The following is a 27,690-nucleotide window of genomic DNA, read 5'->3' on the forward strand; positions in this document are numbered from 1 at the left end:
ATTGTCAAAAATGAGATTAGGCTAAAGGTTTTATCTCCTAATGAATTGAGACTGCTGAAGTAAGGTTTGGATAATTGAGTTTATAATTAATTACCCAGAACTCTTATCAGATAAATCAGTTGCAGAGATTTTTCCGCTCTTTTTCTGTGGTGTTTTATTTTATCTCGTGTTCGCCTGGCTCCCCCGGGCCTGCCCTTCCTTGTCCTTGCTTCACGAGAGACGACCTTATCTGGGGTCCCACGAGTGAACTGCCTGCCTGTGTGTGTGTGTGTGTGTGTGTGTGTGTGTGTCTTTGTGTCTTTGTGTCTGTGTGTGTGTGTGTGTGTGTGTCTTTGTGTCTTTGTGCATGTGTGTGTGCGCGCTTGCGTGTGTGTATGCATGTGTGTGTGCACGTGCAAGCGCATGTGCGTCTGTGTGTGCCTGTGTGTGTAGGTGTGTGCATGTGAGCGTGTGTGTGTTCATTCATGCGACACACACACACACACACACGTATATACCGCACATATGTGCGTGTGTGCGCATATGTACATGTGAGTTTTTACGTAAGCTTGAGTGTGTGTCTGTGCTTATTTGTTTGGCTGCATTTGCAATGGGACCCATCAGCATACAAGTATATTGTTAGCTGTCCGTGAGTATATTGGCATTCTTGTTAGTATATTTATAGTGTTTTATTAGTATTGTCTGTTTAATAGTATATTATTAGAATTCTATTAATATATCAGTATGATAGTATATTATTAGTATTATATCAGTGTAACAGTATACTAGTGTAATAGTACTGTTCCAGTAGTATATCAGTGTACTAGTTTATTACTAGTCTTCCACTGGTGTATCACTACACTAGTGTTTTGTTATTACTGTGATAATGATATTATTATTACTGTGTGTGCTTCCCCTGGCCCCCCGCTGCTTCCTGTGGTGGTAGTGTGGAGCGTGACCCCGGTGTCAGCGTGCTTTGTCCTCTCCGTCAGCCGCGCTCGCAGGTGTCCATGCCGATGATAAATGTCCTGGGGGCGGCGGAGGATCAGATGGCCATCGCGATACAGCCTCCCGGCTTTCAGGCGGTGTCAGTCACTGATCCGCCGCGCCCCCGGGCCCCGACTGACGCCCCACCGCGTCGGAGGGGCGCTCCGCCTGGGAATGGCATCCCCAATTTCCGTCTCCTGTCCCCGCTCTCCAGGAACAAAGCCCGGGCCAGATGAGATCCAGAGCTACTGTTTGCTTTGGGGGGTGCACCCCCAATTTCCAGAAAATCACCCCCCCCCCCCCCCCCCCATCCGTGCCATCCCAGAATCCCATCTGGAATGCTACGCCAGTCTCCTCTGATAATTTCTATGATGTTCCATGGTGTTTGGGATGTTTAGCGTTCTTTTTTCATTTTTTATCTCAAGAAAAAAAGGATGATTTGACTTGAGTTTTGACACCTGAGTTTGAGTACCTCATGCCAGCTTTTGGGATGGGGCTGTAGAAACCCACTCAAGTGAAACAGCTGTGGTATGGTGTTGGTTGAAAACTGCAAGCACACCGACCCGTTCCACAGGACCTGTCAAGGGGGATGAGGGTGATAATGGTCTTATTTTGACATGAGTGGCATACTGACTGAAGTTTATCAGATTGTGAGTCAGTTTGGCTGTTGCATGCTGGGTAATGTTACAGTAGGAGCAGGTGCCAGGTAATGGTTCGTCTTTGTGCTGAATGTCAGTGTCAGTGTGGGTGACTTTCGGAACATGCATTCTATTAACTCAGTGCTCACTAAATATCCCCCCTTTCTCCCTCTCTCCCTCTCTCCCCCTCTCCCTCTCTTCCTCTCTCCCTGTTTTCTTGCTCTGTCTCGGTTGAGAGCAACTGCTCGGAAATGAAGAAATGCAAATTCATGATCTATTTATTTCCTCAATTTATTCTCCATGGGGGAGACCTTGTAAGCTGTCAGGCCACTGAAGGCAAAACAGAGGGAGCTAATGTGTCATCGCACAGGGACTTAGGTGATGACAAATATGTCCCATCAGAGGGGCGACGTGCCGTTCAATTAGCCTCCCCTGCAAAAGGATCGCTTGTCATCTGCAGGACGGATGAGCAAAATTAATAAACCCAGCCCCAAATTGTGTGGACACTGGAGAACAAATGCTCATGCAGTTTGGCAGTGTGTGCAGTGATGGGGCTACCTCTGAACCGATAACTGATCCCATAATTTTTTATGTATATAATATTAATAGCTGTTTAAATGATTATATGTACTTTTGTGTATATATAATATGTATGTGTATGTGTGTATATATATATATATATATATATATAATATGTATTTGCTCTTATAATCATTTATTACAAATTTATATAATATAATCACACATTGTATATAATTACAAGTACATTCACATACTTATACATTCACATCTCGTAGGTAACACAAGCACTGCATACGCAAAAATACCTTCATGCGTATAAACACAAACATTTGCGCGTGCAAGCACACACTCTCACTTACACACACACGCACACACTCTCTCTCCCTTGCACACACATGCAAACATGCACACCAGTCTGTGTGATTGGATAGTCACAGCCACTGACAGCTTTGTCGCTGCTGGCATCTCTGCTTTTAAAAGGAAAGCCCTCGTCAAATTGCATTTACCACGGTGTGGGAAATGCCTGCTGCTTTCATCCAGCTAACAGCTATCCACTGGACCACAGAGTCGGGCTTAAATTCCTTGACACGGGTCTGAACGCAGGTGCACTGAAACACTAGCTCCTGCATAAATACAGAGCTTCCAAAGATTTTAAATGAGCAAATAAGTTCATAACTGTGGAGGTGGAGCTAAAAAGATCCCACATTTATTCAGTCCTGGATTTATTTGAATAAATGAAAAACTTAATTCTCCCAAGAAAAACAGTGTGATTGATCCAGATGAATAAATAAATGATGACACAGGTGAGTGCCACCTATTCTGGACTTCAGAAGCCTTAATCTCACTAAAATGTTTTTTCATGTGGCAGCTTTTGCCTGAAGATTGCTAATAATTTACCTATGAATTTTAGCTGTTAAGACAGTGAAGCAGTGACCGCCATGTTGCAGCAGTTATACTATGTCATGCCAGAGTCTTGACAAGTTATGCAAAAAGCAGTGGAATAGACAAAAACAGTGCTGAGGGCTCAGTTTGGCCCTCTTTTACATGATGTAGTTGGTGGAGATAGATGCCAGACCGATGGTAAGCCAGGACCCATCTACAACCAGCCTGGCTTACCACAGCTGTAGCTGTGTGGAGCACCTAGCCTAAGTCACAGGCCCCTCTACCATTACAGGAAGGTGTTTCACTGTGCTGCCAAAGCCTAGGACACCTCTCACACACACACACACACACCAATGTGCACTCCCTCACTATTTGGGGTTAAATGTTGATACTGCACTCATTGGCTTTAAAGACTGAAATTGATTGCATTACATGAAATTCAGTGATGTGGAATGTGGTATGCCAAACTCATCCCCAAAGTGAGAACTTCACACACTCTGTCCATTAAAGTTAAGGTCATCACATCGCAGTCACACTTTTACACTCCATTGGCTGAAATGTTTTAAAAAGGCCAAGAGCGAGTTAGCCTTTAATTGGAATTTAAATTGAAGCGTAGCACCGTCTCTCCGTCGCCACCATTTGTGCTCCGTTCTTTCCCTCGTCCTTCTCTCAGCATTTTGTTCTGGCCCGTGTCTGGTCCCCAGCATTGACAAAGGACGTTTTAAAAATATGCACTTTTCTTTTCTTATTGTAAATTGAAAGAAAAAAGAAAGAGCCTTGTCTGAGGAGCTGTCTGCATCACCCACCGCTGGCCTACACATTGTGCTCGCTTCTCCCAGACACTGTTGGACTCTATTAATTTCCCATGTCTGCAGTGTTAATGTTTAACAAGTCCGGTGAAGTGACACACACAGCAGCCACAGAGTAATTGCTAATCAGCGGACAGTTTTATTCCTCTCTTGCCTAATGAATTTGGCTGAAATGAAGTGTGGGCGGTTGCCTGTTAAACAGCCAGTCAGCCGAGGCTGATGTGCGTAGGAGAGCGCGGTAATGGTCAGATCCCTGCACTAATGTGGCCCAGTGCATCTGGGGGGGTGGGGGGGGGTGGGGAGGAGTTGCCCCGCTCTCCGAGCTGTTGGTTTATCATAAACAAACTGCACTCGCCTGCACTTCTGCGGTTGTTATCGCAGACTCCTTTTTTTCCCCCTTTGTTCTCAGGGTGAGGTAGTTAGCGCTGATGGGTTGTGGTCACGCAGGTTCAAGTCCAAGCTGCCCCACTGTACTGTTCCGTTAGGGGTGTGTTCTACTGGATCGAAAAAAACTGAACTATAATATAGGGTTCGAATGGAAAAGAGACAAGAGTGACGATAATGTGAGCTGGGTCTTTTTGAATTTTACATTTGAATTAGTCAACAGATTAATATTGTAGAGTGGAATAATCCCAACATGCGTTAAATGGCCGTGCTGTGCTTCATTGGCCGGTAATAAGTGAGTGCAGTGCTGCTCACTGATCAGTGCTGTCGTATAATCCCCACCTCAGGTCTGCTCCTGCTGTTCTCTGCTCAACCAGAACAGCCGTCTAATTCCACATAACTGTGCCAGTTGAGAGTGCCGTACAGAACTGTCAAGGTCTTCATTCTGTCAGATACTGATACCCTGATTTCCATGTGATCTTCTCCAAAACTGGTATTCCCTGGTGTTTTCAGAATGCCTCAGTTGTATTAGGGGATACTTGCTTGTTCTAGGCTAGGATAGTTGTATTAGAGGGTATTTGTTATGTCTTTGGCTAGCGTAGTTGTATGGAGGGCATACTTGCTTTGGCTAGTTTGGCTGTGTTGCAGATACTGATATCTGAGGCTTACGTGGTTTTACATCTCGCCCCTGATATTCGTCTCCACAACGTGTTGTTTCACACATATGTGTGTAATTTATTAAGTTACCTTTTGTAAATTAGTTGCAGAAGTTATGCTCTTGCATTATTTTCCCACAGAAGAGGGGGGGTTAACTTGCCTCATTGTGAACATGTAGCCAGCGTGCTGCATTTGCACTATGATTTTTGTCACAACCAGTTCAGCCAGTCTTCAGTATGGCTGGAAGGTGTAGTGCAAATGATGCATTTGTGTTGTCTGGCAAAGTCTCTTTTTTTGAAACAGCGGAGAGTGCATTTCAAAACATAGGGAATGTGTTTTAAACGTGTTTTCTGCATTAGGGTTTTTTAAGTAGGGCATGAAAGTGTGTATAAAATTTATTTATTTCTGTTGTTTGTTATGTATGAATGTGGGGGCATTTTGGCAGCCCATGCAGTCCCAGACATTCGTTGAGAGCGTGTATCTTTTCAAAATGTGCTACCAGAGGAGGAAAACTCCCTTTAAGCGTGGCTACACTGTACATTGAACTTTCCTGGAGCGTAGCTTGGACACATTAATGCAGTTGTATTGGCAAATGTTTGTTTGTGTCTTATTGCATTACGAAGTGGCACACCTCTGTTCTTAGCAACACTCCTCTGTTAGCGACAGTCACTGGTTTTTGGAGGTGGTGGGGGGGCACCTGATGGGGTCATTACTGAGGCCCCTCCTCCGCAGCCCCCCCCAACCCCACTCCACCCCACTGTAAGGCTCTGACTGAAGACGGGATCAATAAATCTTTGTTGGTAAATAATTGCTATCGAACAGGCCTTTAATATAAATTTATGAGCGCCGTTTTATCACAGCCTGCAGACACTGCGAGATACCACTGCATGGATTTCCTATAGCACTTAGCATTTATAACATTAACATTGCAAGATGTTTATGGCAGAGGAAGTGAGCTAAGCACTTTCTGGAGCAGGAATCCACGTGCAGTGCAAAGTCACCCCAACCCTCCAACATACCCCCAAAATGGAGGGGTCCAAACTGCACCCTGGATCAAGAGGCACAAAATTGATTTCCTCCTTCCCAGTTTAAAGTGGACTACTTAACCAGATGCAGGGTAGTTATCTTGTGTTTGTAGGATACATGAAGAGTGTTGAATGAGGGGGTTCATTTTTTAGATTTCCCCATTTTTGGACTCTTACTGAGTGACCCCAGAGATGGTAGAGTTAGTCAGAATGTCAGTCAGTAACTCACTCACTCACTCTCTCTTTTCTTAGGAAAATCAGTCAGGTTGAACTTTTGTACTTGCTCCTCCTCCTGTCTTCTCTCTCTGCCTATCTGGGTGATGTCCTGTTTAATATCCAACAGTGTACAGGATAGGGAGCAGGCTGCAATGAGTATGTGGGATCCCAGAAAAGCATGAGAACAGTGTGACAGAAAACAAATCATGTAATGGCAATTCTCTCTGTGTGCAGGGGATGCTACTGAAGAGGAGTGGGAAGTCTCTGAATAAGGAGTGGAAGAAGAAGTACGTTACGCTGTGTGATAACGGCGTGCTCACCTACCACCCCAGCCTGCACGTGAGTTCCCTCTCCCACAGCAAACCTCCCCTTTGCGACCTGTGTCTCCTCAGCTTACGGCCTGCAGGGCCTGTGTGTGTGTGTGTGTGTGTGTGTGTGTGTGTGTGTGTGTGTGTGTGTGTGTGTGCTGGGTTATGGGTCAGCCTGTTGTCCTGGCCTGATTGATCTGAATAGTTACCTGGATGTATATGTTTACTACATATATGCACATACACTGTGTATACACACATATATATATATATATATATATATATATATATATATATATATATATATATATAAATAAATATATATATTTACACTGGGATATTTGACTATAAGGTACACTAGATGGTTTTCTGTGTCAAGGAAAAGCCACATCCTGTGATAGTCTGTATTGGTTGGTTTAAATGTTTATTCTCACTTTTGTAATGCCAGTGTCATGTCATCTTTATGAGAGTTTTATTGTTTTGTTTTATTGATGAACATGGAGTAATATTTGTTAAGGATAAGGATAAGGATGTTTTATTGTCATTCCAGGACATGTTGCACATGACAGGGAACAAAATGAGGTACTCGGGTCCCGGTTCGGAATAGTAATAATAACAATATCAGGAAAACAATAAAAAAAAAAAGGGGAAGCACACAATGACACACCAAAAGATTAAATAGTTAAATAAATATATAAATATGAGTATGAGTGTGTTGAGATATTACTTGCTGTTTCTAGCGAGAAAATCACTTTTCCTGTACGGTAGGGTTGCCAAACCCAGCCTTGGCCCTTAGCATGCGCGGCCCAGCGTTCTGCGAGAGCGCTGTTTTCCCAGCATTCCTGAGCAGGAGGAGCCACGCCAGCGCGCCCCGCTCTGCGACTGATCCCGGTTCAGCGGGCAGGCCATCCGCTTCCTGTTGTCTGGCACACGAGGCTTGTGTGGATTGAGCAGGATTAATTAGGGCCTCTACATCATCTGTTTGCCCATTTCTGACGTTGATGATGTATAATATTACGCTGTAATGGCCTCGCCTAATTACCTGCTTTCCTGGGCTGTTAGCACGCATGGACACAATGTGCTATCCCAATGCCATTTTATTGATATTATTTTCTCTCTCTGTCTTCCTCCAGATGCAATCAGGCCCTTAATGTTATTTTTAATTAAAACCTGAATTACGTCGCTAATGTCAGAGCATAGCCCAGGCCGGATTAGAGCCAGATGCACAGATAGTTGCAGTAAAAGGGCGTATAAATCAATGAATGGCCTTGTATTTAGCAGGGCTGTGCATTTTCTGCACATTTGGCAATGAAATAATCAAAGCCTGCTTTTTCCCCCGTAAGCACCGTATGAAAGTTCAGTTCCTTCTGTGTAAGTAATGGCTCACTGCTAAGAGATCTGCATTCAGTCACACTGTCCGACAGGAAACCGAAGAACATCCGTGAATTATCTGTTATTTTATGCAGGCTTCTTGGACTTTCTTTCATGAATATTGATGGCAAAGAATGAAGCTGGGTTTTTTGAATTCTGAATTCTGAAATAAGATAATCAAACAACTTTGGGTTCCACTAGTATTGAGCACTGCAACCATTCTCTTTCAGTCCCACAGTGTCCCAGGATAATGTGAATCCTGTGAAAGGCTTTGTGGGAATTTGTGGGAGAAAAGATCATTGCATAATGGTGACAGAAAAAATGGCAGAAGATGAAAAATGTTGTGCCTGTTCAGGGTACGTCAGTCATCATGGAAGGTCAGGCACACCACTGAAGGTGCACCCCTTAACTTGCACCGCAGACAGACAATCAATCAATCAATCAAGTTTTATTGGATACAGTACACTTCACAAATACATTTGTGGCAGAGCAGTTTCTCATTTATAGGTGCAGCATGCAAGTAAAAATGCACTGTATTAGGAAACACAATTCACAGGTGTGGTGCCATGTATAACAGCACCTCTACAGGTTTACCTTTACATTAAACATTTACACGTACTTTTACACACACTCTGAAACCACAGACAGAAGACCTGAGTCCTGCCACGCCCCTCAGTGTTGGCACACACTCTGACTGGAAGGGCCAATCAGCTTGAAGGCATGATTCACCACACCCTGAGGGAGAGAGGAGGTGGCGGGGGGAGCGCCTGAGGACGATGGTCCCTCTGAACGCAAAGCCCCCCTTTCTCTCACCCCCTTCCCCCCTACCCAAATCCCGTCAAGTGCTCTGAGCAGTGCTCAGGTTCCCCCGTTCACTTGGCATCCTCATCGCTGCCATCAATTAGAGTGTTTGTTGAGGCTAATAGAATGAAACTCAATCATGGCTGCTAATTGCCTGACTATGTGAAAAGAAATCACATTAATGCTGCTAATTAAGAGGATGGCAGCAGCAGCCACATAATTAGTGCCCAAACTCAGACACCCCCCTCAAAAAGGAGAAAATTGTTTAAACACCACAACACCTATGTTTCTGTTGCCGAATAATTCACTTACCCAAACACTGTCTGTCTGTGTCATGTGTGTATGCTCTAGGGAAGAGTTTGGTCATTGGTGGCAATGACAGTTAGTGGGTGTTCTTAAAATCCCTTACCATGACCTTTTGATGGGCACGTACATGCATGCAAACACACACACACACACACACACACGGCATGTTGTCTTGACACAGTCGCCGGGGTGTGGGGTGCCAGCTATGCTAACTGCCCCCCCCCCCCCCTTGTCTCTGGTGTGAGGTTGATAAAAGGTGTAAAATGCAAATGGAGATGCAATTACCTCTGTCAAGCTGTTGCGGGGCCAGCGACAGCCCTCCTGGGCCCAGGGCTGAAGGGCTCTCTGGTGGCTTGTTAAACGCCGTCGAGAGCACTTGGCTTTGAAATGCCATTTTGTCAATCTCCCGCGAGGAGAGGGCGGGCGGGCGGAGAGGCTGTGGGGGGGTCCTCTCTCTCTCTCATCGCGCCGCCGCGTCCTTGTCCTCCTCGCCAGACGCTGCTTTTTTCCCCGGCCTTTGATTGCACGGCGGAGGAAGCGCGGCAGCGGCCATCACTGGGGCGACACGCAGCGTTGGGATTAGGGGAATCAGGAGGGAGCCCGGGAGAGCAGCCAATCACAGAGCGGGGTGGGGGGTTGTAGTGTGAGGAGAGGGATGGGAGAGGCAATAATACACCTGTCATCAAAAAGTGTGAAGGCCAGTGTGTGTGGGGAATAAGGTCAGAGTGAGTGTGGAGCTATGCTGGAGTATGTGTGGAATTAGGTCTCTTCCATGCAACAATTTCAACACTGTTCTGCAAAGTACTGTTTATGTAATAATCAATGCTGTTCCTTTATCAAATTACTGTATAACCTTTCATGTAACTTCTTGAGACATCCTGAAAGATCTTGAACAAGATTATTCGTTTGCTATAAATAATTCAGGTGCTAGCTATGATGCGGATGCTAACAAATTCAACTACACTACTCATATGCTAAGTGCTGTCTCCTGCCTGAAGCAGTCGGTTGTTTTTTTGCGGTGGTCGTTTGGTTGAGCCTGCATGCATGACTGCCTGTTCCTACAGGACTACATGCAGAACATCCATGGCAAGGAGATTGACCTGCTTCGCACCACCGTCAAGGTCCCAGGGAAGAGGCCTCCGAGAGCCGTGTCCACCTGCTCCGCTGTCTCCAGCCCCAAAACCAATGGCCTCACAAAGGACATGAGCAACCTGCAGCTGGGCCAGAATGCAGGTGAGTCTGACTTGTAGCTGGGCCAAAACGCTGGCGAATGTGTGACCTGTAGCTGGGCCAGAACAGAGCGGAATGTATGACCAGAATGCAGGGTAGTCTAACCTGTAGCTGGGTCAGAACTCGTGTATGTATGTGACCTATAGCTGGGCCAGAACCTAGAATGAGGGTGCGATCCATAGGAATAGCCATCTGTGTGTTCTGCTCTCAGTTAAGAAGCCGTGACCCATACCCAGCTGGCTGAATGAGCCAGACTGTGAACATGGCTAGTGATTAAAGCTATCTGCACCACGGTGCAGTGAGTGAATGACCTGCCCAGGGTCACAACACAAAACATTATTACATGGGCTCTCTGAAACCGAGTTGAAAATAAATTTTGGAAATTCCCTCCAAAGGGTACCTGTGCATTTCAGCCGTAATTTTGGTTAGAACAAAAGCATATATATTGGGGCCAGAGGACAAAATATGGGATCACCAAGCAATGACAGTGAAAATGCAAATGAGAAATGCAAGCAAGGACCTTTCAACTTACTGGAAATGTTATCCGTGAAACCTTGGTCAAGACAAAGTCTCGCAGAAATACAAAATGTATGACAGTGTGTTTACTCAGAATGTCCAGCCCTTGTGTGGTAACTCAGCAATTCCAGACCTCACATTCAGTCCCAGTCAGCACTGATCACAAAGGGGTGCTCTTCAATCTCAGAAAGGGATCATCACACTAGAGCTTTCAGAAGCAAACAGCAGCTTGAACCTAATCCAACGCAGAAAAAAACCCGAAAGGACTGTTGATCCCTCAGATGGTATGAACATGAAGAGGTCTTGCCCCGTGTCACGGGACCCCTTCAGCTGGGCCGTTAGCTGAGCGTGTTTTGGACCGCGAGAGAGCAGGCATTGTGACCGTGGTGTCTGCCGCACAGCTGTGGCTAGGCCATCTCTCCGTGGCCAGATGGCTCCTGCTTTAGGCTTGTAGTGCCAGGAGTCACTTTGGCTGTAGATTGTAATTTTGCACTTTTCATTTATTTTATTTATTTATAAATCTATCAATCTATTTTATTAATGAATTCATCTATTTATATTTCTGGCCAGGTGCCCACGCCATAGTCTATGGCCACACACACACACACACACACACTTACATGTTGCCATGCAAACACACACACTGACACACACACAAGCTGCCATGCACACACTGATTCGGGAAGACCAAACTAATAGCATGACTATTCAGTGACCCGTAATACATGTACTAATTATCGTCATGAATATTAATGCGACCCAAGCCCTCTCTCCAGTCAGCCAGCTCCAAAATGGGCTCTAATGAGAGAGAGAGAGGGAGAGAGAGAGCGAGCAAGAAAGAGAGAGGGAGGGAGAGCACAAGCATAACACAATGTGTGTAAATGGATGGTAAAAGTCTACTGCAAACTGATATTTGGATATAAGCCACTCTCCTGTGTGATTACAGCATGTCTGTGTCAGTCTTTGTGTAGTCCCTACTCTGTGTGTGTGTGTGTGTGTGTGTGTGTGTGTGCGTGCGTGTGTGAGCGTAGTTGTGTTTGTGCATGCAGTATGTGTGTGTATATTTTTATAGGCATGTGTTTGTGTTATTATGTGTGTACATGTATGTTTATATGTACGTATATAAATTTATAGTTTGTGTGTATGTGCATGCATGTACATATATGTGTTTATGTGTATGAATATATGCGTGTGTGTGAGTGTGTGTGAGCATGCCTCTGCGCTCCTGTGTGTAGCTCTGACCCAGCTCAGATTAATGAGCCCAGGGTCCATTATGAGCGGTGCCCAAAGGCTTTGGACTAATGGGCCCCCTCTATCTCCCCTTTGAGTGACACGTGTAAGAAGTAATTGGCTGTGCCGAGTGACAGCTCATTGGCTGCGCTTAAGGACACATCATTCCCCCATTGTCCCGGCTCCCAGGGCTCGGGATCGGTCTCTCTCCCTGCCATTGTGCTGCCCATCTCACACTCGCGACCTCACAATGAGCCCCTCCGCCCCCCGCTCGCTGGCCGGACACCTGGCCCTCAGCGCTCCCACACGCCCCCCGGTCCCGCCACCGCGTCCCCACGTTCAGCCACAGTCCCACCGTCACCATCTCCGTTTGATCTCGCTGCAGTCCTCTTCCTTCTCCTCACTTTATATTAATGTTCCCATTTACCAAAAGGTGCTCATTAGGCAGGGAGAGGGGTCTTATTTATTCCTTTCAAAGGAGATTAAATTGAGACGTGACATTTCAGTCGCTGGAGTTCCCCGTAGGCAGGCGGGCGGCCTGTCACATGGCCAGACACAAATCACAGCCTTATACATCAGAGTTAAACAGGTACATTTTTTAAGTTTGGCTCCCTAAGTGCGTGCTTAAAAGGAGCTCTGTCACTCGATTGGCCGAGATTAAAGGACAGTCGCTCCACAGTCGGAGAGACATCACAGACGCGGCGCGCGGAATGCTGATCCAGACGGCAAAGCTATCGCGCACGGCCGCTGATCCTCTTACACCAAACTTCGAAACATTTAAAGAGGGGCGGAGTTCATAAAGCACCAATGGCAAAGTCGTTAAGGATGATTGACAGACAGAACGGCGCTTCCTTTCCTCTGTTGCAAATATGTGACCATCCCGATTTCTGAAAGCCCGCGTGTATCGGTTGTGACTGCGTTTTGACATGCGTAATACATCACTCTTGAAATTTCATTTGAGTGTAGCCTGTAGAAAAAAAATGTGTTCCCATATTTTGATTGGTATTTTAGTTGTCGTGGTCGTCAAATGTTCCATTTTTGTGTCCCCGGATAAGTCGGCCTGATAACTTAATGATAATAAGAGCAGACGCTGGTGTGCTGAGACCCAATGCAAGCTCTGCCATTATCTTCAGCAGCATTGTTCAATTATGTGCTTGGCAGGAGAGTGCAAATCGACACACCTAGATTTCACATAAATCTTCCAAACGGGGAATCACACCTGTGACCTTCTGGTTACAAGCTCCTTATCCAGTACTCCACATAGCCTCCTTATCAACAGACCCCGACCAGTTGCAAACAGAACCATATTTGTAAGTCACACAAATGTTCAGGGAAAAAAATCAGTCTGCCATTTTCATTAATGGCTACAGGAAAAGCCCTGTTCAATTACCCATGATGCTCAGTGCAGCCTTGTAGCTCCTTGCAGTGACGTGTGAGGTCTGATGTAATGTGGTATTCTTAGAGTCCAGACGGCTCATCTTCTCCACCACTCTGTCTAATTGATTAATTTTAAAGCTGCAGCAATTCCTAATTAAAACAGGAATTTAACTGCAGATCAGATGTAGAATTCTTCTCGCTCTTTGTGAACATTGGCTGTTCTCTCTCTCCTCATTTTGGTGCTTCAGGGAAGCACTCTTTACCATCTTTGGCTATTTGGCCCTTTTCCAGCTCTGAAATGTAGCGATGTTTAGTAATGTGGAGACCAAGGTGATCTGCTGTCAGTGAATCAGATAGGCCTGGCACCAGAGAAAAACATCTCTTAGTAACTCCCTCTCTCACCTAAACTCGCTGAGACTCTGTCTGTCTTTTTCTCACTTTTAAGCTGTGACTCTCTTTCACTTTAATTTCAGTGACTCTCATCTCATCATCTCTTGCAAGGATGAGCTGAGCTTAAATGTCTGAAATGTGTGTGTCTGAAAAGGATTTACTGGTGAAATGTTCAGCTTCTAAGGAAAAGTTGTAAATAACGTGATGGAACAGTTTTTCATATTATAACTAAACATGGGTAAATAACTGTTAAAGCTCAAACTGTGTCTCTCTGTCTCTGTCTTCTCCCCCCCAGGCTCAGTGAGCAGCAGCTCCTCTGCCTCGCAGATGGCCAGTGGGATCAGCCTGGTGTCCTTTAACAGCCGGCCGGACGGCATGCACCAGCGCTCTTACTCTGTGTCCAGTGCTGACCAGTGGAGCGAGGCCACTGTCATCGCCAACTCTGGCATCAGCACAGGTAAGGCACGCAGGGGACACCAGACATGCCCTCCTGTCCTCCCCCCAACAGTCAGCTCTGTAACACAGAGAGAATCTCATCAGTGGAGTCACAGTCAGCTCTGTAACACAGAGAGAATCTCATCAGTGGAGTCACAGTCAGCTCTGTTACACAGAGAGAGCCTGATCAATGGAGTCACAGTCAGCTCTGTTACACAGAGAGAGCCTGATCAGTGGAGTCACAAGCCGTTTTCACATATGAACTTCGGACAGTGTCTGGAGAATCAGGTCCGGAGTTGCCCTTTCACACATGTAGCACACAACAGGAGCTTGTCTATGTCAGACGCGTTCTCACCTACAGGAAATACTCCAGTTGGTTTAGGCGAGGGGCGGCGCCTGGGTAGAGCGTGCAGGAGGCAGGACATGATGCAAAAAGTACGCTGCAGAAATCGCAGTGGCTGTATTCGAAACCACCTGCTCCATACTGTGTACTGTGTACTACACAAGTATATACTGTATACTGCATGCTATTTTTGAGTGTAGTAGCCAGTATGTGACCATTAATGATTACATTTGTAGTATGTTACACTGTCGCGTGAAATCATTGCAAGTTTAGACATGTCCAGATTTCCTCGTGGTATTTTCCAGTGATGCCAGTTGCATTCTCACGAGTGAAAAGTATTGACGACTTCACGGAAAGTATTCGTGAGTTGAAGTATTTTCAAGTTTTTTCTTTTCAATGTCTTACCTTCCATGGTACGGGCACATAATGTGGCATGGAGGAGGAGAAAGCAAACATAGTTATTGTACTTTTGGGTAGCCTATAAAAATATCACACATAGCCATCCAAATGGTGCTACTGGTACACATAATTTATTATTAATTATACATTTATCATAACAGGAAGGTAAGTTTTTGTTGTCTGTGTTGTGTATAGTTACACTGTTAAGGCAGCGTTGTGCCTTTGTATTGGAGGCCAGCTTTGACTGACATTTGGTTCTTGAAATTGACGTCGATGTGATGTAAACACACCTGATTGGTTGCTGGAAGCTGGCGTGTAATCGATGGTCAGGCTGGCAGACAGCCAGGAAAATCTGTGCCACTGAAATGCAATATTTGCTTGTTAACGTGCTTAAATAAATAAGAACTTTATTTTGCGGGTTTCTCATTTTGTTTTTTTGTTTTTTTTAATGAGAATACACGACAGTCTGCTATGTAATTTTAGTTCACATATCTCACTATACCTATCACTCTTACTTAGCTACAGCTTAGCTAGCTACTAACCAGATAATAAACTACTAACCAACATTATTAATCATCATAAGAGACAAGTTTTGGCAGTATAGCTATAGCTATCTCTTTAACGATCACTGGACTCAAAATAGCTTGTATTTGGACGTATCCGCAATGTCAACTAAAATCAATATACAGGCACGCAGAAAAGAGTACGAAGCAGATGTTTGTATTCTTCTGGTTTCATGCCAGTCTCATGATAGAAAGAAACGTCATCAACACGCCCACTCGCTTGCCGTGGATTCTCCGGAACATGACCTGCTCTGTTCACATATGGACTCAATCCGACATTAGACAGACTTTGTATTTGGGAGCTGACAGAGTGAAGTCCGTCTCACGTCCAGTCCGACTGATTCGGACATTTGCGTTCTCACATACAGCTCCTCAGGGTAATGGCTAGATAAGTTCTGGCTTTCAGTGCATGTCTGAAAGGGGCTACAGTCAGCTCTGTTGCAGAAAGTCTGATCAGTGGAGTCACAGTCAGCTCTGTTACACAGAGAGAGCCCGATCAGTGGAGTCACAGTCAGCTCTGTTACACAGCGAGAGCCGATCAGTGGAGTCACAGTCAGCTCTGTTACATAGCGAGAGCCCGATCAGTGGAGTCACAGTCAGCTCTGTTACACAGAGAGAGCCCGATCAGTGGAGTCACAGTCAGCTCTGTTACACAGAGAGAGCCCGATCAGTGGAGTCACAGTCAGCTCTGTTACACAGAGAGAGCCCGATCAGTGGAGTCACAGTCAGCTCTGTTACACAGAGAGAGCCCGATCAGTGGAGCCTGGTCAGGAGGCAGAGCTCCAGCATGGCATGCTGGTGAAATGACAGGACACAGAGAGAGTGATGGGGATTGGTGGAGGGGGGCAGCACTGTGCTCCTGGATCTCTCGTATATCTCCCATTGATTCAGCTGTCAGGCCCTAATGCTGCTTTAACTGTTTATCAAACTAATGGCCACTCAAAGACCACGATTATCAACTCCAGATTCATTTTAAGGAGAGGAGAATACAAAGTGCCTAGATTTTTCAATTAGCCCCAGTCTGTGGGATGGGGCGGGGTGGGGGTGTAGGAGGGGGCCGTTGATATTGAGACACTTCTTTCATTTTCTTCCTTTGCCATTTAACCCTTCGTTTCCTGTAACCTCACTGAGAAATGAATGTGTCTCGTCTGCGCGTGTGAGTATTTTTCAGCAGATAGTCTCTGATCTCAGTCGTCTCAATTGTCCGTTAAGCTGCCAGACGCAGGGCCTGCTGACTGCATCTAGACAAACGGATGGCTTAAACCACCAAAATGCACTGCTACGACGCACTGCTTCTGGTCTCAATAACGATTCTGCTCGAGCCCAATTTCATTTTCAGGAGGACCTTACCGCTGTGAGTGAGTGCAGGATGGGTCTTTTTATCATTTTAAAACGTTTCCACAAGCCGCACATAAGACGTATGAACGCCTTTATGGCCGACGTGCTCTCCCTCTGTATCTGCTGTGTGATTCAGGCAAGACTTTGAAGTAAAGAGTGCTCTGCTTCAATGTCCTCTGCTGGCTCCTCTCTCTTTTTAAAATGACTGGTTCATGCAAAGACAAAGACTGTATCCATGCAAGTGTAGAATGTCACTTCTAAAACATTGAGAAACATTTTTTTCATCACATAGATCTAGTTTTAGAACTTACATTTTTTTTTTTACGATGATATACGTGTTCACGTTTTGTTTCTCCCTTTGTTGTGAACGTCTTTGTACTTGTATCCAGCATGTTGCCCTTTAAATGAAAGACTCAAAGGAAATGGCTTCTTTTTAAGGAAACAGGAGCGTCTTGGCAGTTGAACGTATGAAGAAAATAACAACTTCCCTGTCCCACCTTAACAGACTCTGCCTCGCCTTCAGTGCCGTGCCAGACCTGATGCATGCTGGGAAAGGTGGCAGTGTACAGTAACTGCCTGCTAGTTCTGTGATCAGTTCAGCTGAAATATTTATATATTTATATACACGTGGAAATATTTAATATAAGATAAAAAGTCAGTAATTCAAGGCCATAAGGAAAAAGGCCATAATAATAAGATAATGATCATTTGAAGGCATTAGTATTTGTAGATAATCTTATTAAAGTGTGGTAAGATCCACAGCAGCCCCAGCTGTGTGTCTCTCTGTAGTGACACACAGTGATGGACAACGGGCTGACACGGCGTCCGTCAGCGTGATGATTAGCTCGAGAGACAGGGTCGTGTCGGCTGTTGTCTGTCTGTGTCCCCCTCCAGAGATAACCGCGTGCCTCGCCGAGACAACCATTAAAGTTGTGAAATGCTTAAACGCGCTTCCGGGGGGGAGCGAAGGGGTTGGGGGGGCTGTCAGAGCCACAGCTGGGGCCAGCTGCCACATCACTGTTCTAATGTGGCCACTTACGGCTGTAAGTTTTCCCAGAAGGCTCCTCTGCTCAGCTGTGTGCGCCTGGGACCGATGGAGGGCTTTGCTTTGCAGTTTCGTGGATGGAGCAGACTCAGTTAACTGAGCAGCAGGAACGCACAGACCTTTCCTGTCTGTGTCTTCTCTGTCCCTTCTGATTTCCCAGAATGCCTCTGTCCTCTTCTTTTCCCACCAGCAGTATCAAATAATTAAAAGGTAATAAAAAAGATCAGATGATACAGTAGAGTGTTGGTGGTGGGTACTTGTAGTCAGTAGCACTGGTGGGTAGCATCACACTGCGTTGTGAGAGAATAGCACTGTTAGGCTATTTATGGTTAATGGTTTCAGTGGATATTGTGAAGGTAGCGTTGCTGCGCAGCACTGGGAATGATGTCAGACAGCGGAGGATAATGGAGTCCTAAAGGCCTCAGTCGTGCCTGTTAGCGGCGCGGTACTCCAACCTGTCTGAAAGCATCACTGGCAACGGAGAGGCCCTTTTTAAAAATAACCTTTATGCGGACCTAATGATGTGCTGATGCACTTGGTGACGCGATGTGCTATGACGGCCGGGTGACTTGAAGTTGTCACCTCTAGCCCTAGGAGCTTGCGGAAACGAGCCCCTGTTTCGCTGACATTAAAAAAAGATGGGGGGGAAATAATGCAATGGTGAAGCAATTAGCCGAAGCTCTCCCTCCGCGGAGGCCAGGTCCCTGAAGAGCCTCTCCCAGCCGCGGCGTCGGCTCTCCAGGGCGGGCGGAGACCGCGAGGAGGGTCCTCACATGCCCTCCTCTGACTTAACCCCCCTCTGACTAAGTTTCCTGTGTTTCAGTGACCCCCCTTCACCTCTGCCACACCTCGCCGGGATTGGTGTGATTAGGCCGGGACAGGATGTGTGGAGTGGCAGGAATGTGCCATAACTGAGGAAATAAAAACCCTGCATTTAGTTTGAGGAGAAGTACCCCCCTTCCCCGTGTGGCTTCAAACGGCCGGGGTTTGAGTTGCCACTTTCACACAGACTGGGAGGAAGAAGAAGAGGAGGTGGAGCTGCACGGTGTCACAGCCCACCAGCCCCCACCCTCCCCTTTGTAGCTGTCCCCTGAAAAACTCTTCATGTTTGCTCTGTAGAACGTGACGCTGGATTTAGCACGGCTGATAACCTGAAGTGTGTCCAACCCTCTTTTTAAGCTGCACGCTGCTGTTTCTCCAGCATTTAAGCTCTTTTTATGGCTTGGAAGTGATTTTCTCCAGTTTCTTTGTGGTATGATTTTTTTTGATCATATGGCATAAGGACTTTGAGGCTCTGTCCAGTCATTGAAAGACCATCTCTGGTTAACATTAACAGCCTCAAATCATGGGGCCCGTTCTATATCGTGTCATACAGAATGAAGTGATTAACAGCAGCCAAAGTGTACACTTAGCTGAAAATTAAACTTTACCAAAAACAAGACAAAACCACATGGACTTGTGGACCATAGCTAGTTTTGGCCGTGTTCCTTAGGGTTTGTTCCGGTGGGTCATTGTGTGCGATAGATTTAGGGTGCTGCTCGACCTCATTAATCCCCTCTGATGAGGATGAGGGTTTTCCATTTTGCAGTTACCTTCTGCAAGTCGTTTGTGGGAGAAGTGTGTAGGCGGAGGTGTGTGTGTGCTGGCAGGAAGATGACAGCACAGTTAAAGGTATTTCTCAGATCATTTTGTTCATTTGTGCCTCTCACCCATTCACAGTGCGAGTCATTAGAAAACTGGTATTCAGTTAGCTCAATCATACCTGGTTAATTGTTTCCTGTTGAGCCAGACCTGAACCTGGCTGTGCTCTGACAGCAAGCAGCAGAGAGCAGTGTCCATCTCTGACAAACAAGCCTGCTTGTGCCAGCCCGTGCCAGCTCCACCAGAACTAATCACCAGAAGCATCAAAGGTGTGCTACCTCAACATGGAGGGGAATGCATTGGGCAGAACATTGTCAGCACTTCTTAAGTGTTTGTGGATGAAAAGATTTAATTACCTCGTTCTTCTTTCTTTGTTTCTCTTGCTTTTAAGACTTGCTAAGTTTTTTATGATTGAGATGTTCCATCTTCCTACAGGCACCTTACGTAAGAGGCCGGGTCCTCAGCTGCATTGCAGTATGGCTTTAAGTGAGGCAAAGTATCAATAGTTGATCCACCTTCGATATGATAAGATCATCACTTGCTGATTCTAAACCTTTAAAATGCAGTGAACTGAGGCGGTGACATTAATTTAGCCTTTTTTTGGCGGTAAACATTTTTGAGATGGGGCTCGGACCATGAAGCTAAAAGATGATGCAGTGAATGCTTTTGGAAGGGGGGGAAGAGACTGTCATCGTTCGTTGAGAATGGGCGCTCTCCGCCTACCGCCTTTAAAACCGCAGGCCTGCGTGCGCCTCAGACTAGGGGCCTCCATCTGTCGCCCGGAGTCCCCCGTTCCGCTCAGCAAACATGGCCGTAAGCACGCGCGCGAACAAAAATAATAGGTTTGGCCTTTTTTATTATTATTGTTGCCTTTTCCCCTCAATTATGTAAAAGTATTACTAACAAGACTAATGGCTGTGTCTCTAATTGGGAGATGGTTTCTGTGGCCGTGGGGGTGGGGGTGGGGGGGGGCTGGCTCACTGTAAGCAAACAATGGAGCTGGCTCGGGGGGGAGAGTGCGTCACGCACGCCCCCATCCCCTCTGTCCTGAGCAGTGCTCTCGTCTTCCTGTTTTAATTTCTGCCTGTCTGGAGGGCATGGCTTTGGCTACCTCGTTCCCCATCCCTCAGCAGCACGGCCCACTCGGGGGCCTCGGCATCGGTCTCAGAGCGGCGGAAGCCTCCTTTTCCACGCTGACGTTGGAGAGACTTCTTAAGCACATCAAGCCCCCAGAACAAAATGAAAAGTAACGATAACTTTTTGAAATTACTTAAATCCCAGCATCTCGTGCTTCCTTTGAAGAGGCTTGCCGGTTTGTTAACAGTCCTTGTGCGGTTTATCCTGTAGTCTGTATAGCTGCTCAAGTTGGTATGTGTGGTCACAGGCCCAGTGTCCATGCAGGGTCGGGTAACTCTGGGTTCAGCGGGTTCTCAATGAAGGGGACTGGCCCAGATCACCTCACCACAGCACGGGGATAGGGCACCCCTCACAAACTCCTCTTTCCTCAGTGCTTAGAGCAAGCGCAGGTGTCACAGTGTGTAAAGTGACACTCCTGCCCAGTCGCGGCTCTGACGGTTTAGTCAGGGACAGGCTCATCCTGTCAGTCCTCAGTAAGCTGTTCTTGCACAGCAGACAAGCGGAGCACAGGGCCAAGCACCGCGTTGATCATTACAACTGGAGCGTCTCTCAGAGATCGAGAAGGCAGGGCAGAGCAGTTCTGACAGTTCTGTGTGCGAGAAAGTTCCCATACCGAGTGTTTTCTGTGTGAGAGTTCCCGTATCAAGCATTCTATGTGAGTTCCCCTATTGACCGTTCTCTGTGTGAGAGTGAGTTCCTCTATTGAGCATGCTCTGTGTGTGAGAGAGTTCCCTTATCGAGAGTGCTCTGTGTGTTTAGACAGTTCCTGTATCAAGTGTGTGTGAGACAGTGTTCCTGTATCGAGAGTGCTCTGTGTGTGAGAGAGAGTTCCTATTTCGAGAGTGCTCTGTGTGTAAGACAGTTCCTGTATTGAGTGGTCTGTGTGTGAGAGTGTTCCTGTATTGAGAGTGCTCTGTGTGTGAGAGAGAGTTCCCATATCGTGAGTGCTCTGTGTGTGAGAGAGAGTTCCTGTATCGAGAGTGCTCTGTGAGAGTTCCCATATCAAGTGTTCTCTGTGGCTCCAGGCAACTCCACACCTGAAGGGGGCGCCACCCCCACCCCACATGGAGTTCAGACAGGAAGTCTAGTTGTCTCCGCATCCACCACATCTGAGCTGAACAGAAAGACGAGAGTCTCTGAGATGAGATGAGCACAGAGAAGGCAGACTGAGGGGATGCCAGAAAGGCTTGAGAAAGAAAGAGGAAGAGAGGATTGAAAGGGAGAGGCCAGCAGGGGCTGGAGAATATGCACCGCATGGGGGGCAAGGAAGGTGATCGCGGGGTGGGTGGGTGGGGGGGGATGCAGATGTAGGGGCAGTTAATCCACAGCAGTTAATTGTGTGCTGTGGGATGGCATCTTGTCAGCAGAGATAAGTTGTCACGTTTTCCACTTGAGCTGAGACTAAATGATTGTAAAATAAGTTATGGGTGTCCTTGGGGCTGTCTGGCGTGGCGGGCGGCCGGGCTGGGAGTGAGCGCCTTGCCGGGGAGGGGGGCTCCCATCACTCCAGCGGCTCGGCCTGATATTGATGTGAACTGAATGTTATTTCATTCAGCCTGCAGTCACAGCTGTCAGCCCTGCACATGAAAAGTGAAACTGCCTCCTGATGGCCTGAGCCAGGGAGAGCGCTGTTCGCCCCAGCCAGCTGCCTCTCAACATGCTGCTATTATTATTATAATTATTATTATTATTATTAGTATTATTCTTACTACTACTACTACTGTGCCAGAGCTGGTCGCCTTAGCCAAGTGGTTCTCTGGATGTTATGATTATCATTATTACTATCATCATTATTATTGTAATTATAATAACAGAGAGAGCACCCTTTGCCAGAGCCAGCTGCCTTTCAGGATGTTATTATTATTATTAGTACTACTGTTATTATTATTACTGTGCCTGAGAGACTGCTGTTCACCAGGGCCAGCCTGCTTTATGGATCCTATTATTATTGGATGGCCAAGCATCCAACGTGCTGGAACCCCATTGTTTTTCTTTTGACTATTTCATATTTTTTCTGCCATTTTTTCCATAAATTCTGTTCAGTTTATCAAAAGCCTGTGACATTGGGCAGACGAGCAGAGGCTTATTCTGATACGTAGCCCTGGGTGTGTGGCACTGATCAGGCACCTGGTGGCGCTATAACAGACAGTTGAATTTCCAGTTTCCTCATACTTGTTGAAATCAATAGTAAAAAATGCTAGTGTGTCTTAGATGTGCCCTGCAGGATCTCCTACTCTCACGGATCAGTTCTACCAGAAGAGCCCACAGGATCCACCATACTGGATTTTGCTCCATTGTGTTTTTGTAAACCACCATCTCCTGCTACACCATCTGGCGTGTTGACCTTTCGCTGATGCTTTCTTTTGATGCTCCTCTTCAAAATCTATTCTTTTTTCTGTGTCGAACACAGTGATAGCTGTAAGCCAAATTGTGCCACTTTTTTGTGTGTAATATGCACATCATTTTTAAAATCTCAACCACAGGGCCAATTGGTATGAAATTTCATACGTATCTACTGTGCCACATGCAGAAACAAAGTTTCTTGCAGATTTGTTCAGAAATATTACTTCCACGTGCTTTTGAATTGGACACATTTTAGTGATTATAATCCATGTTTAGATGTACTACTTGCAACTCATCTCTGCTTGGAAAGGAGTGGTACGAAATTTGGTCAATAACATCTTTGTAAACGTATGTGTTACCGCTAACATTTTGATATGATACGGTCATATATATATTTACAATGTCTGAAATAGCTGAAATTGTTGGAATGTAATCCATTTAGACAGCAGTGTAGAGACCCATTAGAAGTGTCACCAAACTTGGTATCTGTCTGTCATGTGGTACAGCTGCCATATTGGATTCTGCAGCAGTAGGAAAAAATGTGTCAGTATTCAGTGTGACCTCGAGCCTTGAAATTTGGTGCACATTTTCCATGTCACTAGAAATATTGTTGTAATTTACATTGAAGTCCACCATAAATCACTGTTTCTATGTCAAACTGTAAGTGTTATTCCAGGGACTGGTGTGTTGACCTTTGACCTTTGCCCCCCCCTCACAGACACGGGTCTTGGGGAGTCGCTGTGCTCCAGCCCCAGTATCTCCGGCACCACCAGCCCCAAGGTGGACCCCCCGCCCTCCCCCCACGCCAACCGCAAGAAGCACCGGCGGAAGAAGAGCACCAGCAACTTCAAGGCGGACGGCAGCTCTGGTACTGCGGAAGGTAACTCCATCCTCACCGTTTCCCAGCCCTGTTCCACCACAGCCCATCATGCAGCAGTTACGCTGCCTCTGTTTGGCTGTTAAAATCAAATATTTCTGCTACACTTTATCCAATCTGCCTTATTTAAATTATTAGTATTAACAATAATAATAATAATAATAATAATAATCTTGAATAGAAGGTGAAGCATTTAAAGCCTGCGTATCTCTTGATGAGGGTTTATCAGTAATCAGTTAGAGGGAACACTGGAAAACCTGTCACTGGTGGAACAGGCTTGGGAAACAGTCATTTCCCAGAGGCCCTGGCTTCAGTTCACATCATGAGGGTCTTGCATCACCACCAGCCTCTTTCGCTGGGGAGAAAAGTGCAAATTAATATACAATACTCTAAGATTACCAGTAAGGGCGAAGGTTTTGTCGCTGTGATTCGTCATAACATCTTCTAGTGCCGGAGAGTTGATGTACACCAGGTCTCACATTGGACCACATGTACACACACACACACACACACACACGCACACACGCACACACACGCACACTGGACACACCCCTAGAGGGCAGTACTCTGTTTGGATGCCAGATGAAGGGCTTCCCCCTCTTGTCATGTTCCACAGTAGCTGCACAACCAGTAAGGGCCTCTTCCTGATCTAATACTGGCTTTGAAGCCTTGGCTCTATAGTCCTGCTGTCCCTTGGCAGGTGTGTGACTTCGGTATTTAAGCTTGTGCGTGAGGAGCCCGTGTTACCCCATTTTGTAGGTGGCCTGTTTAGGGATTATTTCCAACCCTTTTTTTAATTTCTAATGTGCTACATTTACCATTATGAAGCTTTTGAGATTCAGTTATTTTAAACCTTGTCTTTTGGCCCTGTTGTTTTCTTCTTTGCTCTGTATCTCTCTTTCTTTCTATATTTCTCATTACCTGCTTTGCCTCCCTTGCGTAGCTCCTGACAGAATTGCCCTGACGTAGCTCTGTTATGCATTGATTCGTGATAGTCTGCACATGCAAATGCACTTTTCACATTTTAGAAGCATTCTTTTACACTTGGTAAATTTATGAGGCTTGGACTGTAATTGTCCAAACGTCTGGTCATGACTCAACATCCAGGGCCACACCCAGGCACAATACATATGAGAGAGCTTTACGTGGCTTTTCAGAGCATTGGCTAACCTAATTTGGCACTCTTGTTGTTGCTGATATCATGTGTAAGGAGTGCATTGTCGCTTTTTAGGGGTTGCAATGTAGAGAGCCTATAGCTCCCCTTTAAGATGGCTAGCAACAAGTGCTCATGGTGGAAGCTGACACCAGTCAGTACAAACAGAGAAATGCTGGTAAACCATCCAGTATCTGAATTAAGCAAGCCAGTCTGGTTCTAGCTCCACAGTGAAAAAGGAGTATAATGAGCCAGACAGGTTACAGCTCTACAGTGAGGAAAGGGGTACAATGAGTCGGTCTGGTTCCAGCTCTACAGTGGAAAAGGGGTATAATGAGCTAGCCTAGTTCCAGCTCTACAGTGGGAAAGGGGTATAATGAGCCAACCTGGTTGCAGCTCTCTACTGTGAAAAAATTACAGTGAGCCCGCTTAGTCCCAGGTCTGCGGTGGGAAAGGGGGATTTTTTTCTGTCGGCTCTCTAAAACTGCATAGCCTCAGGCTCATTTTGGCCCAGCAGATGTCCACTGCACTTTAAGGCTGCTCATTCCAAAGCTTAATTACAAAGGTGTTATATGGTTTTTAACCTCTGCCTCCATTCCCAAGACCCTGTTTCCCATCCTAGTCTCTCCTTACAGGGATGCTGGCTGCATTCCCTTAGACCCGTCCCTGGCAGACAGATCTGTAGACGTCTTTAAGTAGATTTTAGTTGTTAGCATAGTTTCACAGATTCCCTGTCCCCATATGAATTCCGCGTAAGGGACCGGAAATGACCAAAAAAGTCATTCATGTTATTCTGTGAGGCTCTGGGCATGGAGATGTTGCGCAGTGATTAGCATGGATAGTTCATGGATAGTGATCAAATAAAGTCATTTGCACTTTGCGAGTCTGGTCAGGCCTACACTGGGGGTAGTGGGCCTGTGAAATAATGCCCCCCCTCTGCTAGGGCGGTCTATATGTACACACAGTGGGTGTTGCAGCAGCACTAAGTGGACCTGCCAGTCTGAATGAGCAGACAAAGGGAGATTGGTATCAGCACAGAGGTGGAGAAGGAGCCACTGAGTGCCACATGTCACATGAGGAGACCGCCATCGGCAGGCCCAGTAATGGAGCTTTTATTCCCAAGACCACTCCGCACTCATTCCACCACCTACGTAGCCTGGGGTCACGGAAGAAGCCCAAAAATGGTCACACTGAAAGAAAAGAGTTGACAGCCACATGCAGCAGAGTTCTCTTAAGTATGTGTTTAAAAATATGTAACATTTTAAAAGACCTTTAAGCAGTAAACTCGTGAAGAGAAGTCCAGGGTGTGCAAGAGTACCCTTCTCTGGTGGCATTCTCGGCATTATGAAAGTTCAGCCTTATTTAGGCAGTCGTCTGAACAATTGCAGTGGATATTTCAGGCATGAAACAACAAGTTCAGCAGGTGGAGTATTTTTAGAATTGCCACATTGCTTCCAGCTGTTTTGCAAATGTAAATTTCATACGGGCCTTGTTGACGCTGTCTCGATGTTTTTGATCAGTCTGAAAGTGCGTTTCTGTTCACAGTGGGATCAGATTCTCAAGTCATCACATAGAAGCAGAGAACTACTCACTTGGAAAAAACATTAATAAAGTGCCTTAACTAGAAAACATTTAAAAAAATTTAGAGCTTAAAGTTGTGCTATAAAGAAATATCTGTTTGGAATGAGGTTGTCTTTCAGTCCACTTCATTTCAGAAATGAATAAAAAGAGCAGTGTAATTGTGCCTGAACTGGCTGTGATGCCTGGCTTGGAGTGTGTACCCCCCTGTCATGCCCCCATGTGGCCACAGAGGAGCACTGCTTCTCACTGCTGGCTCACACGAGTGCTTTTGTCGTGTGCTGAAGGGTCCCTCTCCTCTGACCTGCTCTTTCCTGCACGGCTCCACACGGTGTTTGCTTTCAGACCCCTGTGGCAGGGGCTCCCGGTGGCTAATGGCATGGGGTCAGTGGTTGCCGTGGAAGTCAGATAATTGACCGCTGCACTAATGAGATCAGAGACGGCGGTCACAGACATGGGAAGGCACCGCGCTTGCTGTCAAAGGCCACACTGCGGTAGAACCTCCCAGAATCCTCAGGCCTTGCCCGATGTCACAGGACGGACGTCCAACTGCCAGCATGCAGCAGGTTTGCATTTTCCCACAGAAAAGATAAAAAGAACATGAGCTGTAGAGAAGGGGGGCAAGCATTTAGGGAGCAGGCGAGCATGTGGGTGAGGGGGTCATCATAGCATAACAGGCGAGCAACAGAATATTCGCACCCAAGCCTTGGAGGAGGATGGGACTCCATCCGCTAGCTATAGCCGCCCCCGCTGGCCCTGGTGGAGCACCCTGGGGCCAGGGACCACTGGGCCTCGCAGGTTCACGCTTTTCAAAAAGGCTGAGTATTGCCAAACGCTCCCTGGCCGCTGCGCTGGGGCGGCCATTTGTCAGCAGGGCACTTAAGTGAAATATTATAAATAATCCAGAGTATTGAAATCTTTTATCAGCTGTGTCACTTTCATTATTCAATAAGCGATTAGTAACCGTCTCCCAATTTAGCCATTAAGCACTTGTGCGTGGTGGCTTGGATGTGTGTCACGCCGCGGGCCACATGAAGTATAACCCTGTCACCGGCCCGTTATTCATGAGGGCCGGCCAAGCCCAGGTACAGCCTCTGCTGAGGGGACGCGCGCCCCGCCGCCGCGCTCACACTCACCCACCTCTCCCGCCTTTGCACCCCTCACCTTCCCGCTTGACCTCCGACCTCAATCAGCGTGCGCATCCTGTTTT

At 46.4% G+C, this 27,690-nt stretch overlaps 1 protein-coding gene across 5 annotated transcripts in view; it reads left to right on the forward strand.

The window, feature by feature from the left end:
* Window positions 1–27,690, forward strand: part of agap1 (ArfGAP with GTPase domain, ankyrin repeat and PH domain 1) — a 160,089-nt gene that overhangs the window by 96,746 nt on the left and 35,653 nt on the right. For 4 of the 5 annotated variants that reach the window (XM_036540218.1, XM_036540219.1, XM_036540220.1 and 1 more), the window contains 4 exons: window positions 6,334–6,438; window positions 9,950–10,118; window positions 13,924–14,085; window positions 23,591–23,752. In XM_036540218.1, the coding sequence (XP_036396111.1) occupies window positions 6,334–6,438; window positions 9,950–10,118; window positions 13,924–14,085; window positions 23,591–23,752 (598 nt within the window). The remainder of the gene's footprint in view (window positions 1–6,333; window positions 6,439–9,949; window positions 10,119–13,923; window positions 14,086–23,590; window positions 23,753–27,690) is intronic. The other variant, XM_036540217.1, reaches the window with a different exon arrangement.

Source organism: Megalops cyprinoides, chromosome 11 (assembly GCF_013368585.1).
Source record: "Megalops cyprinoides isolate fMegCyp1 chromosome 11, fMegCyp1.pri, whole genome shotgun sequence".
Lineage (NCBI taxonomy): Eukaryota > Metazoa > Chordata > Actinopteri > Elopiformes > Megalopidae > Megalops > Megalops cyprinoides.